This window comes from Salmo trutta, chromosome 8, assembly GCF_901001165.1.
Source record: "Salmo trutta chromosome 8, fSalTru1.1, whole genome shotgun sequence".
In the NCBI taxonomy this organism is placed as follows: domain Eukaryota; kingdom Metazoa; phylum Chordata; class Actinopteri; order Salmoniformes; family Salmonidae; genus Salmo; species Salmo trutta.
Genome location: NC_042964.1, coordinates 39727104 through 39740736, shown reverse-complemented (window position 1 = coordinate 39740736; position 13633 = coordinate 39727104). Strand labels below are relative to the sequence as shown.

General features: G+C 42.3%; 2 protein-coding genes across 2 annotated transcripts in view; both read right to left on the bottom strand.

The window, feature by feature from the left end:
* The window catches only part of LOC115197961 (uncharacterized), a 32276-nt gene extending 24171 nt beyond the window's left edge, over positions 1-8105 (bottom strand). The window contains exons 1-3 of the mRNA XM_029759627.1: positions 7649-8105; positions 7040-7137; positions 6764-6875 (exon numbers count right to left, since the gene is read on the bottom strand). Coding sequence (XP_029615487.1) covers positions 6764-6875; positions 7040-7137; positions 7649-7982 — 544 coding nt within the window. The 5' untranslated portion in view covers positions 7983-8105. The remainder of the gene's footprint in view (positions 1-6763; positions 6876-7039; positions 7138-7648) is intronic.
* A 57-nt stretch (positions 8106-8162) lies between these two features.
* Positions 8163-13488, bottom strand: LOC115198900 (uncharacterized). The gene is made up of 5 exons (XM_029761300.1): positions 12997-13488; positions 11263-11337; positions 10948-11089; positions 10597-10691; positions 8163-8580 (listed from the first exon to the last, which is right to left on the bottom strand). Exons 1-5 carry the CDS (start codon positions 13028-13030, stop codon positions 8174-8176), a joined length of 753 nt encoding a protein of 250 aa, XP_029617160.1. The 5' UTR covers positions 13031-13488; the 3' UTR covers positions 8163-8173.
* Positions 13489-13633: the final 145 nt, after the last annotated feature.

Sequence of the window (13633 nt, the reverse complement as noted above, 5' to 3'; positions counted from 1 at the left end):
ACTGCCGGAGTGGCCAGACTGCCCGAGCTGACAGACTGCCCTGAACTGCCGGAGTGGCCAGACTGCCCTGAACTGCCGGAGTGGCCAGACTGCCCTGAACTGCCGGAGTGGCCAGACTGCCCTGAACTGCCGGAGTGGCCAGACTGCCCTGAACTGCCGGAGTGGCCAGACTGCCCAGACTGCCCCGAGCTGACAGACTGCCCTGACCTGCCCGAGTTGCCAGACTGCCCTGACCGTCCCGAGTTGCCAGACTGCCCTGACCGTCCCGAGTTGCCAGACTGCCCTGACCGTCCCGAGCTGCCAGACTGCCCAGACAGCCTGGAACGGCCTGAGCCGGAGCCGCCTCCAATATAGGTGGGTTGGGGAGGGGGGGTGTAGCACAGTGCCGTCGTTGACGGCAGCCACCCTCCCTTCCCTCCCTTTAGTAAGGGGGAATTTTCTTTTGGGTATTGTTTGGGGGTAATTTTTTTTGTGTTAAGGTGCTTCTGGGGTAGCACCTTTAAGGGGGGGGTACTGTCACGTCCTGGCCAGTATATAAGGTTAATTGTTTTGTAGTTTGGTCAGGGCGTGACAGAGGGTATTTGTTTTATGTGGTTCGGGGTGGTGTGTTTGTGTAAAGGGTGTTTGATTTAGTATGTCCGGGGTTTGGTTTATGTCTAGGTAGTTCTATGTGGAGTCTAGTATGTCTGTTTCTATGTCTGGTGAATTGGTGTTGGGACTCTCAGTTGAAGGCAGGTGTTTTCTATCTGCCTTTGATTGAGAGTCTCATAAATGAGGGTGTGTTTGTGTTTGTGTTTTGTGGGTGATTGTTCTGTGTTCAGCCCTAGGCTTTGCCAGACTGTTAGTGGTTCGTTTGTTCTAGTGGTTTTGTTATTTTGTATTCAGTGGTTTTTGTAAGTGAATAAATCTAAATATGAGCATACACGTACCTGCTGCGTATTGGTCTACATTTTCAGACGACGATTTCGTTATATCGTCGGAAGACGAAGACGACAACCGTGACAGGTACTGTGTTCAGGATGCATATAGAAAGGGAAATATATGTTAATAAGGGATGACAGTAACTTCAAATGGACTGTGATATATGTAATGCTATCTTCATGATCTGGTAACTCTTCCTAGAGGTCACCAGTAGAATAAGGGAGTATGGACTAATTTAGAAAATGTTTTTTTTAGCAGTAACATTATGTTATGCTTTTTGACATTTGTCTTAGAGATGGTATAAAGGAAAGGTTAATGTCATAATTTGTCATATAGTCAATGTTTGTCTAATTTACTGAAACAGAAATGTAATGAACTTAACTGTTGTTATGATCTGTGTTTTTTTGAGGTTATCATGGAAGGTGAAGTCAAAGTGAAAATGACATGACTTGGGAACACTCCTCGGAACCTGGGGCCTGAAGGGGAATGGTACAAAATTATATGCTGAAACCCCCCTTATATTTCATTCCTAATTTAATCCGCTATGTGAAATTTCCATTCTTACCACCCTCAAAACGAGTAGTTTTCTCTTTTGAAAAAGATGCAGACTCTTGTATAGCTGCATTTCCTGCTACTGCACTAGGTTCCAGTATCACCTTACACTCATTCTTCCAATGCCCGATAGTCCCACATCTAAAACAGGGAGCCATCTCCTTACACTTTGATATTGTTTTTTTTTTCCGCTACGATTCTTAGTTTTATCCTGGGCCTTGAAACTATAGTTAGTGATTTTCTCTATGGCCCTATTAACCCCTTGCACGTCTGCGAGGTGAGCGGAGTCATATTCCACTCTCAAAACATCGTATCGAATCAAATCTACTACCCCCGCAATTACCGTTTTGATCACAGGGTTCAACCCCATCATCAAAGCAGAAGCTCAAATTCTATCAATACACTCCCGTTCCCAGTCCTTCTATTAACTATTTTCTAAGATAGCACTAAACACTTTCCCCGGATAATAATTCATTGGTCACGGCACCTAATACCTTCTATTAGTACCAATACCATAGTGTCTGCAAATTTATTACTGGAGAATACGGACAGGACCTTATGTCCTATTCCAGTACTTCCTCAAATATCACTATTATTGATAACCCACATCATCTCTCATCGCGCCCTCTCCCCATAGGGCATAAACCAACCTTATTCACACACTCACTCACGCCCTGCGCTTTCACGGCCACTGCTACTCGGCCTTTTGCCCTTCTTACGGGTCTATATACCATTACACGATTGTTTTACCTTCCACAGGATTACCCTGTTCAGGACTTCCCCTCTCTCTATTAGATTTTACCCTCCACAGGCTTTATGCTCGGGACTTTATCTATGAGATTCTACCCTCCACAGGAACTATCCTGCTCGGGACTTACTCTTGAACTTTTACCCTCCACAGGAACTATCCTTCTCGGGACTCATGAGACTTACCCTCCACAGACCTATTCTGCTCGGGACTTACTCTTTACTTATATGGTACTAGCATATACCACAAAGCTACGACCGGTCGTCACACAATGGGCCTATAGAATTAAACTGAGGCTCTCCAGGTCCGTATCCCATAATTAGTTCAGCCAACGATTCTCATCTCCCCAAGATGTCAAAATGAGCGGAAACAGATATAGGAACTTAGCCTACCTTTTGTTTGTTGCCAGCTCTGCTCCACTGATCTGGACTCTTTTTGGTTTGACTATAAATTGTGGTGAACCCTGCTCGCAGCGCCATCTGTTAGGTTCTTATTTTTCAGAGAAAATAACCTACGGACACTAGAAAAGCTTTAACCAAGTTTAATTCTTCCCAAAGGTTCTGTACAGCTGTAATCAGACAGCAAAACATTTCAGACATCACCGTTTATATACATCCTACTTAAGACACTCCTCCTTACAGTTTATGGCTCCACAGGAAAGAAGGTAACCAAATACTAACCCTGATTACTCCCTTAAGGGGAACTGACCTCACCCCTCACCTCCTGATCCACAAATATCCGTCTGACTTCCCAATATCAACACATCACTCTCCTCTCCTCCATCAAACACATTCCAAAGCCTTCTGGCTTTTTACAAACTCTTTTTTTTCAAGGCTTTGTCTCTATCATTTATTTAATATCTCAATGTTCAAAGTTTAGCCAATTCCAACACTAGTGTCCGTGGGTTATTTGCTCTGAAAAATAAGAACCTTACAATGTATAACAGCCATCAACTACATGAATAAGGGCCAGAACACCCCACCCCTGCTATCCATGAGCCTGTGTTTATGTCTGTAATAGCTGACACCGTCAACACACAAAGACACCAGGGAAAATTCAAATGATATACAAATGTTGATTATCATAGGTTTAACATGGATACTGTCACACCCACAACAGTCTGTCTGTCTCCATCTTTACAGTTCTCTGAACCATCCCACCTGGAAGTGGACACATCATTCTACATTGTTGTGACACACCATTATTGCTGCAGGGTGAAAATAATAGTAATATTGTTGTCTCTAATCATACATATTTTATTTAAGAATGTCGACAGTTACATCCATAAGTGAGTGTGTAACATCATTATCAAGAATTTTACACTCTGAAAATCCATCACTGAAACATGTCACCACACATGTTTTAACTACAAACTTGAACAAACACAAATTATTCCTCTTCTCTTCACTAATCAAATTGCCCTGGTGTACAACAAACATTATTATTACACTACATTCATACACCAACAAAAATCTTATGTTATAATTTCACATTACAATAGTTAAACATTGTAGAGTTAAAATCTAGCCTAATATAACTTGACATCATATTTTTCATTCATAAGCATAAAGCTATCTATAACTAAAGAAAAAACTGTCCGTGAATTAAGATAATGTTATTGAAATACGGTCATATATTATGAGGTACTAGGGTTATTTACAGTAAGCTTGACTATTTTAGTTTTCTTGGACCTTCCATCCCTCTCCTGTTGCATCATCATGGCTGGTCCTCCTCATCCAGACCCACACTGACCTAAGAAAACAAACACAACAGTACAACGTGTCACGTTCTGACCATAGTAAGATTTTATGTTCTATGGTAGAGTAGGTCAGGGCGTGACAGGGGGTTTTGTCTAGTTTATTTATTTCTATGTTGGTTCTAGTTTCTTTTTTCTATGTTGGAGGTTTTGTCTAGTTTCTGTATTTCTATGTGGGGGTTCTAGTTTCTGTATTTCTATGTTGTTGTTTTTTGGGATGATCTCCAATTAGAGGCAGCTGGTCATCGTTGGCTCTAATTGGGGACCATATTTTAGTTGTTGGTTTTCCCACTAGGTTTTGTGGGAGATTATTTTGAGTAAGTGTATGTTGCACCTTTTCGTCACGATTTGTTGTTTTGTTCATTAGTTTATTTGTATGTCTTGCATAGTTTCACAGTTATAATACAATGTGGAACGATACACACGCTGCGCTTTGGTCCCATTCATCTTCAGACAATCATGACAGGATCTCCCACCACCAAAGGACCAAGCAGCATGGTAAACAGGAATGGACATGGGAGGAAATATTGGACGGGAAAGGACCCTGGAGGCAGGAAGGGGAGTATCGCCGTCCAAAGGAGGAGATTGAAGCAGCGAGAGCAGAACGGCGATATTACGAGGCGTTATACCATCAAGGCAAGCACGTGAGGCAGCCCCCCCAAAAAATATGGGGGGGGGGGGGCACACGGGGAGTTTTGTGGAGTCAGGATTGGGACCTGAGCCAACTCCTCGTGCTTACCATAGAAAGCTGAGGGGTCAACCAGAGCCAGTCAGGGAGACGAGTGAGGAACTCGACACAAGATTCCGGAGAGAGGTGTTGGCATTGAGAGCGCTGCAGAGCGGGCGTGCTGAGGAGCGTGACACCAGTCCGGTGTCATATGCACCAGTTTCACGCATCTGGCCTTCCAGTGTGCCTCCCCAGTCTGGTACGTCCTGTGTCTCCTCCACGCACTCGCTTGATGGAGCGTGTGACCTGTCAGGCACCATGTTTTGCAGTGATACGCATGGTGTTTCCAGTGCGCATTCACAGCCCAGGGCCTCCTGTGCCGGTGCCCCGCACTTGCCGGGCTAAAGTGAGCATCCAGCCAGGACGGATTGTGCCAGCCCTACGCTCCAGACCTCCAGTGCGCCTCCACAGCCCAGTACGCCCTATGCCTGCTCCACGCACTAGGCCTTCAGTGAGTCTCTCCAGTCCGGTGTGTCCTGTTCCTGCTCCCCGCACTCGCCCTGAGGTGCGTGTTACCAGTCTGGTGCCACCTGTGCCAGCCCCACGCATTAGGCCTCCAGTGCGCATTCCCAGTCCGGAGCTTCCGGCAACAGTTCCTAGTCCGGAGCTTCCGGAGACAGTTCCCAGTCCGGAGCTTCTGGCGACAGTTCCCAGTCCGGAGCTTCCGGCGGTGACAGTTCCCAGTCCGGAGCTTCCGGCGGTGACAGTTCCCAGTCCGGAGCTTCCGGCGGCAACAGTTCCCAGTCCGGAGTTTCTGGGGGCGACAGTTCCCAGTCCTGAGCTTCCGGGGATGACAGTTCCCAGTCCGGAGCTGCCGGGGGCAACAGTTCCCAGTCCGGAGCTTCCGGGAGCAACAGTTCCCAGTCCGGAACCTCCTGAGACGGCCTACAGTCCGGAACCTCCTGAGACGGCCTACAGTCCGGAACCTCCTGAGACGGCCTACAGTCCGGAACCTCCTGAGACGGCCCACAGTCCGGAACCTCCTGAGACGGCCCACAGTCCGGAAACTCCTGAGAAGGCCCACAGTCCGGAGCCTCCTGAGACGGCCCACAGTCCGGAGCCTCCTGAGACGGCCCACAGTCCGGAGCCTCCTGAGACGGCCCACAGTCCGGAGCCTCCAGCGACGGCCCACAGTCCGGAGCCTCCAGCGACGGCCCCCAGTCCAGAGTCTCCAGCGACGGCCCCCAGTCCGGAGCCTCCTGCGACTGCCCCCAGTCCGGTGACACAAAAGCGGAGGGAGCGGGGGCTACGCCCCGAACTGGAGCCACCTCCTATGCTAGTGGATGAGAGGGTTCTTCGTCCCACACCAGAACCGCCTCCGATGCAGGAGGATCCGCGGGATGAGAAGGTTCTTCATCCTGCACCAGAGCCGCCACCGACATTAGACACCCACCCTAACCCTCCCTGTTCTTTTTGGTTTAGGTTTTTGTGTTCCGAGTCTGCACCTTTGGGGGGGGTACTGACACGTTCTGACCATAGAAAGCTTTTATTTTCTATGGTAGAGTAGGTCAGGGCGTGACAGGGGGTTTTGTCTAGTTTATTTATTTCTACGTTGGTTCTAGTTTCTTTTTTCTATGTTGGGGGTTTTGTCTAGTTTCTGTATTTCTATGTGGGGGTTCTAGTTTCTGTATTTCTATGTTGTTGTTTTTTGAGATGATCTCCAATTAGAGGCAGCTGGTCATCGTTGGCTCTAATTGCGGATCATATTTGAGTTGTTGGTTTTCCCACTAGGTTTTGTGGGAGATTATTTTGAGTAAGTGTATGTTGCACCTCTTCGTCACGGTTTGTTGTTTTGTTCATTAGTTTATTTGTATGTCTTGCATAGTTTCACAGTTATAATAAAATGTGGAACGATACACACGCTGCGCTTTGGTCCCATTCATCATACGACAAACGTGACACAACGACTCTCACTGGAATTCGTTAATGAACATCTTACAGTACTTGATTTCCATACTGTCAATGGGATGCAAAACCTAACACACTGAACAAGGGACTCTGAACAACTGACTAAACAAAAGGAGGGTCATTTTCAAAACAGACACAAAAAAGTGTTTACCTTCTTCAGGGCTTCCAAGTTCAACTGTTTTGCGAAAAACTTCTCCGTTAGGCAGTTCTCTCCATCGCAAGTCTTGGATGAAGTTCCCGTTCTTAGCAATCTCCTTTCTGATCTATGAGAAATGATCAAACCAGATAATGTCAGCAGCACTCATTTTAATACAGCATCCTAAATGTAATACTATGTGATGTCAGGTTTCTATTCCTGATCATGAGAAGAGTGAAATGAGTGAGCATGACATTGATTTCTGATGTAGGAGATGTAGGACTACTGTACCTGCTCCAACATCTGTTCCTTTACCACTGGGTCATTGAGGTCAGATCCTGAGTTAGATTTCAGAGACATCCTTACAATGGTCTGCTTCATTCTCTTTTCTAGAGGGACATAGGATTGGTAAGATGAGACAGCCACTCAAATGAGATTCAGCTTATTTGCAATAAATAATTAACTTTTCTTCCAATGTCATTTAAAGGCTGTAAATGACTTTGGAACTGTGTAGTAGCAAGCCTCTGTATTCTATGTTTACCAGTATGGAAATATTATCTCATAATAGAAACCACAAGAGCACATATATATCTGAAAGGAGGGGAGAGAGAGGTGGATGGAGTAAGCTACATGTAGCATCTCTGTGTCCGACGTGACAGCGTTTGCTGCAGTGGGATCCTATTGGGGCTAAAATGCCATCCCTGTCCCTGTCCTACGACCCCCAATAACCCCAATAAGATGGCAGTCTTGTGGCCTGGCTGGTGTAGCGGTAATGCCACAGCCTCTGGCACACATGTCCATGGTGTCAGAATATGTTTGAATCCAGCCTAGTGCCCTTTGACACAACCTCTGTCTATCTTTTCCTCTCTCTATCTGTTCAATAAAATATGTTAGTCTTACTTCCAGTGCAAAGGAACTGTCTCTTCAGAGAGCAGTCTATCTTCTCCAGGGTGACGTTTTCAGTCTGTCCATGGCCCTTATGGGTCAGGGAGCAGCAGTTACTAGCACCCAGTTGAGGCTCAGACACACAGTATGGAAAGGGGTCCCCATTGGACCACTGCCACATTCTGGTAGAAGTCTCCCAGTAGAGTCCAATCCACATGTCAAACTGCTGTGTCTGTGTTATGCTTTGGAATGCTGTGTAATCTTCTTGGGTGAGGATGCTCGCTAAGTCATCTCCATTGGCTCGGCAAGCCGTCTGTGCCCACTCCCACGGCAATGAACCTTGACCCATGTAGTATTTAAGCTCTGAGTTTAATTGTGTGCCTAAGGTCAGAAAATACACAATTGTCCTTAAAGTGTCCTGAAAGACAGGTACATTGATGTTAAATAAATGTACCTAGACGGTTGTCAAAGGATACAGTAACTCATAAAGGTGACATTATTTGAAATGTACTATGTACTTTACCAAGGTTTTAAGAATGACTATCCCCCTTCAAGTAAAGTGTTTTCATTACTTTGGAGCAGTAGTTTACAAATATCAGACAAGGGAGAGAAGGGATGCAAAATCAACTTACTTTTCTGGCACACAAAGTGACATGAAAATGTGCAATATCTCAAAATCCAAACTTTTTCTGTATGTCCATGAACAACACACTTTGCATTTGGTGTATTCGAATAGCCCAGTCGGGGCCAAAAGGCATGGTATTGGGAGTGGAACCAGACAGCGTCAGTGAGGCTCTGTGCTGACACTGCTCTCAGAGCTGCTGTCTGGTCCTCAGCATTGAAGATGGTGGCCAGTTCATCGTAGTACTCCCTGCAGAACTTCTGGGCTTCAACCATGCTCCTCCCCTCACTAACCAGAGTAAACACTGGTATCTCTACTGCTGGGCCTTTGTGGACAGACAAAGCACAGAGGTTATTCCTCAACAAACGAGAGTAAAGAAATATCAGGATTTGGGGGACTTTCACTAAATTTAATCCATTGAATGGTCCTTGGAGGAAGTATTGTTGACATATAATGAGTGAACAAAACATGCTCTTTCCATGACAGACTGACCAGGTGAATCCAGGTGAAAGCTGTGATCACTTATTGATGTCACCTGTTTAATGCACTTCAATCAGTGTAGATGAAGGGGAAGAGACGGGTTAAATAATCATTTTTAAGCCTTGAGACAATTGAGACATGGATTGTGTATGTGTGCCATTCAGGGGCTGATTGGGCAAGACTAAAGATTTAACTGCCTTTGAACAGGGTATGGTAGTAGGTGCCAGGAGCACCAGTTTGAGTGTGTCAAGAACTGTAATGCTGCTGGGTTTTTCACAATGAAGAGCTTCCAGTGTATATAAATAATGGTCCACAACCCTAAGGACATCCAGCCAACATGACACAACTGTGGAAGCATTGGAGTCAACATTGGAGACGAATTGAGGCTTTTCTGAGGGCAGAAAGCAGGTGCAACTCAATATTAGGAAGATGCTCCTAATGTTTTGTACATCCAGTGTATATTCAACATTTGTATCTTAAAGTAGAATTGAGAAATAATTGACTGAAGTTGGAATATTTGTGACATTTTGGCCTTACCCAGGCCTCCTTTAAGACTCCATAGTGTTTCATCTGTAGGCGCTACAAAGCAAAAGTTGGTGTCATATGGAGCTTTCAGTATACTTTAGTCAGCATGCATGGTCGAAATGAAATGCTGTTCTTTAGATCTGGAATGGGACAGGGTATACAATTCTTACCCAAAAACAGTACAAACAGTGTTGGGAGCCACATAGCCACTGGAAAGATGTAAAAGGGTAAAGAAGGTGTTTGTCTGTTTTAGAAAACCTTTTATAAAGATGTGTAAGAAACAGGATTTTGTGATAGAAAAACGAGATATTGAATGATAGCTGTTATGGAAAAGAAGTCTCTCTTGACAGCCTTAACATTGAGTAGCTGATTTGGTTCTGGGTGCCGAGATTAATGTAAAAGCTATGTAAAATAGCCAGTGGATTTATCTAAGCAAATAGATTATGATAGTGACTGAAGTGGCTGACTTCAACCTTTCTCCTCTCCCTTCTCCTCTGCCAAAAATGTGAACATTTTTGTAGTTTTGTGATGCTTATAAATATTCATATTATTACATAAAATAGGGGTTTGGATGATTTACCGCTTGCTCTGTAATATGAGTAGTGTTTTGATTTCAATAACACATTTCTTGCATACATTTATGAATACTGAAAAACATAAAAAGGAATATAGAAAATATACAATTTCTGATTTGGTAAATGTTTCTTTATATTGTTGAAGATGAAATACTCAACATCCATATCAAAGTTCCAGAGTAGGACCTCTGCTACTATTAGTGTTATGGGATTGATGGAGGGGTCAGATATTGAAAGATTAACCAATTTTTTTATTTAATTTTTTTTAATTCATAAATGTATGTAAGAAATGTGTTATTGAAAAAAAATGCTACTCACATTACAGAGCAAGCGGTAAAGCTCCTTCTGACACAAACTTTTACTTTGTAGCACCTACAGATGATGGAGTCTTAAAGGAAAACCAAAATGTCACAAATATTCGAACTTCAGTTAATTATTTCTCAGTTATGCTTTAGGTATAAATGTCAAATATAGGTCAAGAATCCTTCCTCCAAGGGATTAAACTTAGTTTTTTTATTCTAGTTTCATGAAGAATGACCCACGGACAGATATCAATGATTAATACAAAACTACATTGGATTTATAAAGGAACTGAAGTATTTTAAGCTAAATAAACCTATTTTCATTCTAATGTTGTTGCGCTAGATCACTCAGTCATCTCAATTTAGAGCTTATTTACAACTCCTTGACACTGTGAATGCGGAAAACATGTTTAACAGTTGTAAATACAAATTCGTACAGTAGGTTATATTGGTCCATACCTTTACTGCAGCCCTTCCTAGTGTAACCAGATATGACTCCTGGATAGTTTGTCATAGTTGGTTGACCATCTGAATACTTTTGATAGCAGTGGAATCTGTTTTGAAAGTAAAAGACAATACCGATATACTTCCTATGTCATTTCTGTTTTACATTTACATTTTTTTTGTTATCAATGTAATTGTTAACAAATACTGTTTATCATTTTGATCTCATGGATAGTCAGTCCCGAATCCATAGCTCTGCTTTTGAGAGAGGTGACATTTCTCCAACCCCATCCTTCAAATATTTACCAAAAGAAGTAGTGTGACCACCACCCAAACAGGCAACCCAAATACTCAAATAGATTATACTCTTTAACCACGTAGCTGAAGTAGGAACACCCAGGGTTCTGAGTGCAGGCAAGCTGGCAATGATGGACGTCCCGTTCATACACCATCAGAATGTCGTTCCAAGGAAAGTTTTTGTCAACCACGAATCCCTGTGAGCAGTGAGCTGTTGAATAGGGGCAAATGTGGTTTTCATTTGGATAACAAAAAAATATTAAAAAGATAAACTACCACAAAAGTGACAAATGGCCTTGTCCGTATTCTATATTACAATCTTAGATTATTTACACTAAACCATGAAGGATATGTCTTATATCGCATACAAACATATACACTCACATGGTTCACCTGCTCGGGTGTCACTGAAGGACTCATTCAAGGACTGCTGGCTGAAGAAGAGGTCAGGGGCTGCTCCTGGGCAAGGAAAACAGTCTAAACATTCCCATACTGTACATTTCACAAGACCCCAAAAAGTAATGTGTATGTTGAATCTGTAACACATGCATCATTTGAAAATGCATTGCCTCCAGAAAGTATTCGAACGCCTTGACTTTTTCCACATTTCGTTGTGTTACAACCAGAATAAATATACATTGAGATTTGTAACTGGCCTACACACAATACCCCATAATGTCAAAGTGGAATTAGGTTTTTCGAAATGTTTACAAATTAATAAAAAATCAAAAGCTGAAATGTCAATAAGTATTCAACCCCTTTCTTATGGCAAGCCCAAAGGTCAGGAGTAAAAATTTGCTTAACAAGTCACATAACTTGCACATACAATTATATCTAAGGTCCCTCAGTCGAGCAGTGAATTTCAAACACAGATTCAACCACAAAGACCAGGGAGGTTTTCCAATGCATAGCAATTAAGTGCACCTATTGGTAGATAAAAAAAGACATTGAATGTCCCTTTGAGCATGGTGAAGTTACACTTTACACTTTGGATGGTGTATCAAGACACCCAGTCACTACAATGATACAGACGTCCTTCCTAACTCAGTTGCCGGAGAGGAAAGAAACCGCTCAGGGACTTCACCATGAGCCCATTGGTGACTTTAAAACAGTTACTGAGTTCAATTGCTGTGATGGGAGAAAACTGAGGATGGATCAACAACATTGTAGTTACTTCACAATACTAACCTAATTGAAATAGTGAAATGAAGAAAGCCTGTACAGAATAATATTAAATATTACAAAACATGCATCCTGTTTGCGTCAAGGCACTTATGTAATACCGCAAGAAATTTGACAAGCAATTAACTTTTGGTCCTGAATACAAAATGTTATGTTTGAGGCAAATGCAATACAACACATTACTGAGTAGCACTATGCATATTTACAAGCATAGTGGTGGCTGCATCATGTTATGGGTATGCTTGCAATCATTAAAGACTGGGGAGTTTTTAAGAATAAATAATAAACTGAATAGAGCTATGCACAGACAAAATCATAGAGAAAAACTTGGTTCAGTCTGCTTTCCACAAGACACTGGGAGATGAATTCACCTTTCAGCTGGACAATAGCCTAAGTTAGAGTTTTGACTTAAATCTGCTTGAAAATATTTGGCAAGACCTGAAAATGGTTGTTCTAGCAATGATCAACAACCAATGCGACAGAGCTTGGAGAATTTTGAAAAGAATAATGGGCAAATGTTGCTCAATCCAGGTGTGGAAATCTCTTAGACTTACCCAGAAAAACTCTACAAAGTATTGACTCAGGGGTGTGAAGACTTATGTAAACTGTATATTTCAGTGTTTTATTTTAAATATATGTGCTACAATTTAAAAAAATAAGTTTTCACTGTCATTGTGGGGTATTGTGTGTAGAAAGTGAGAACATTTTTATATTTAATCATTTTTTAATTCAGGCTTTAACACAACAAAATATGGAATAAGTCAAGGGGTTTGAATACTTTCTGAAAGTTCTGTAGATAGTGAGATCTAAAAACATGGATATGTGTCACAGTAGAGCAAATAAGGTAACTGTATCAGTATACTTTGGTCAGCATGCAGGGTCAAAATGAAATGCTGTTCTTTAGATCTGGACTGGGACAGGGAATAAAATTCTTACCCAAAAACAGTGCCAACATTGTTGGGAGCCACATAGCCACTGGAAAGATGTAAAAGGGTAAAGAAGGTGCCGTTTGATTTAGATTTTTTTTAATAAAGATGTATAAGAAACAAGATGATATTAGGATTTTGTGATAGAGAAAAGAGATATTGAATGCAAACTCTTATGTAATAGAAGTCTCTCATGACAGCCTTAACATCAAGTAGCTGAATTGGTTCTGGGTGCTGAGATGAATGTAAAATATATGTAAAATAGCCAGTGGATTTATCTAAGCAAATAGAGTCTGATAGTGACTGAAGTGGCTGAATTCAATCTTTCTCCTCCCCTTCTCTGCTACAAAAGAATTTGAAAATTTTGTAGTTTTGTGACGCTTATACATTTTCATAATATTACATAAAATAGGGGTTTGGATTATTTTTGGTGATTTCAGGACTAACTTTATATTTTCCTGTCAGCTTTAACAGGAAAACGTATTCTGTATTGAGGCATCAATCTATTAATGCCAATATTTGACAAAGTGATGCATTATCTGGTGTGAGCCAGATATTTACATATGCTGCAACAAAACATATTTTCTGGATTATTTTGTTCTTGATAAATATCCCATTATGAGAGCCACTGTGATCCAAACTGGACA

What these genes read in the sequence shown, in the direction of transcription:
- LOC115198900 (XM_029761300.1), bottom strand. Translation starts at nt 13,030, where the DNA reads ATGTGGCTCCCAACAATGTTGGCACTGTTTTTGG. An exon ending in CACCCGAGCAGGTGAACCAT is followed by an intron (nt 11,090 to 11,262) that starts GTGAGTGTATAT and finishes CCTATTCAACAG; the next exon opens with CTCACTGCTCACAGGGATTC. An exon ending in TAGGAAGGGCTGCAGTAAAG is followed by an intron (nt 8,581 to 10,596) that starts GTATGGACCAAT and finishes CTGTCCACAAAG; the next exon opens with GCCCAGCAGTAGAGATACCA.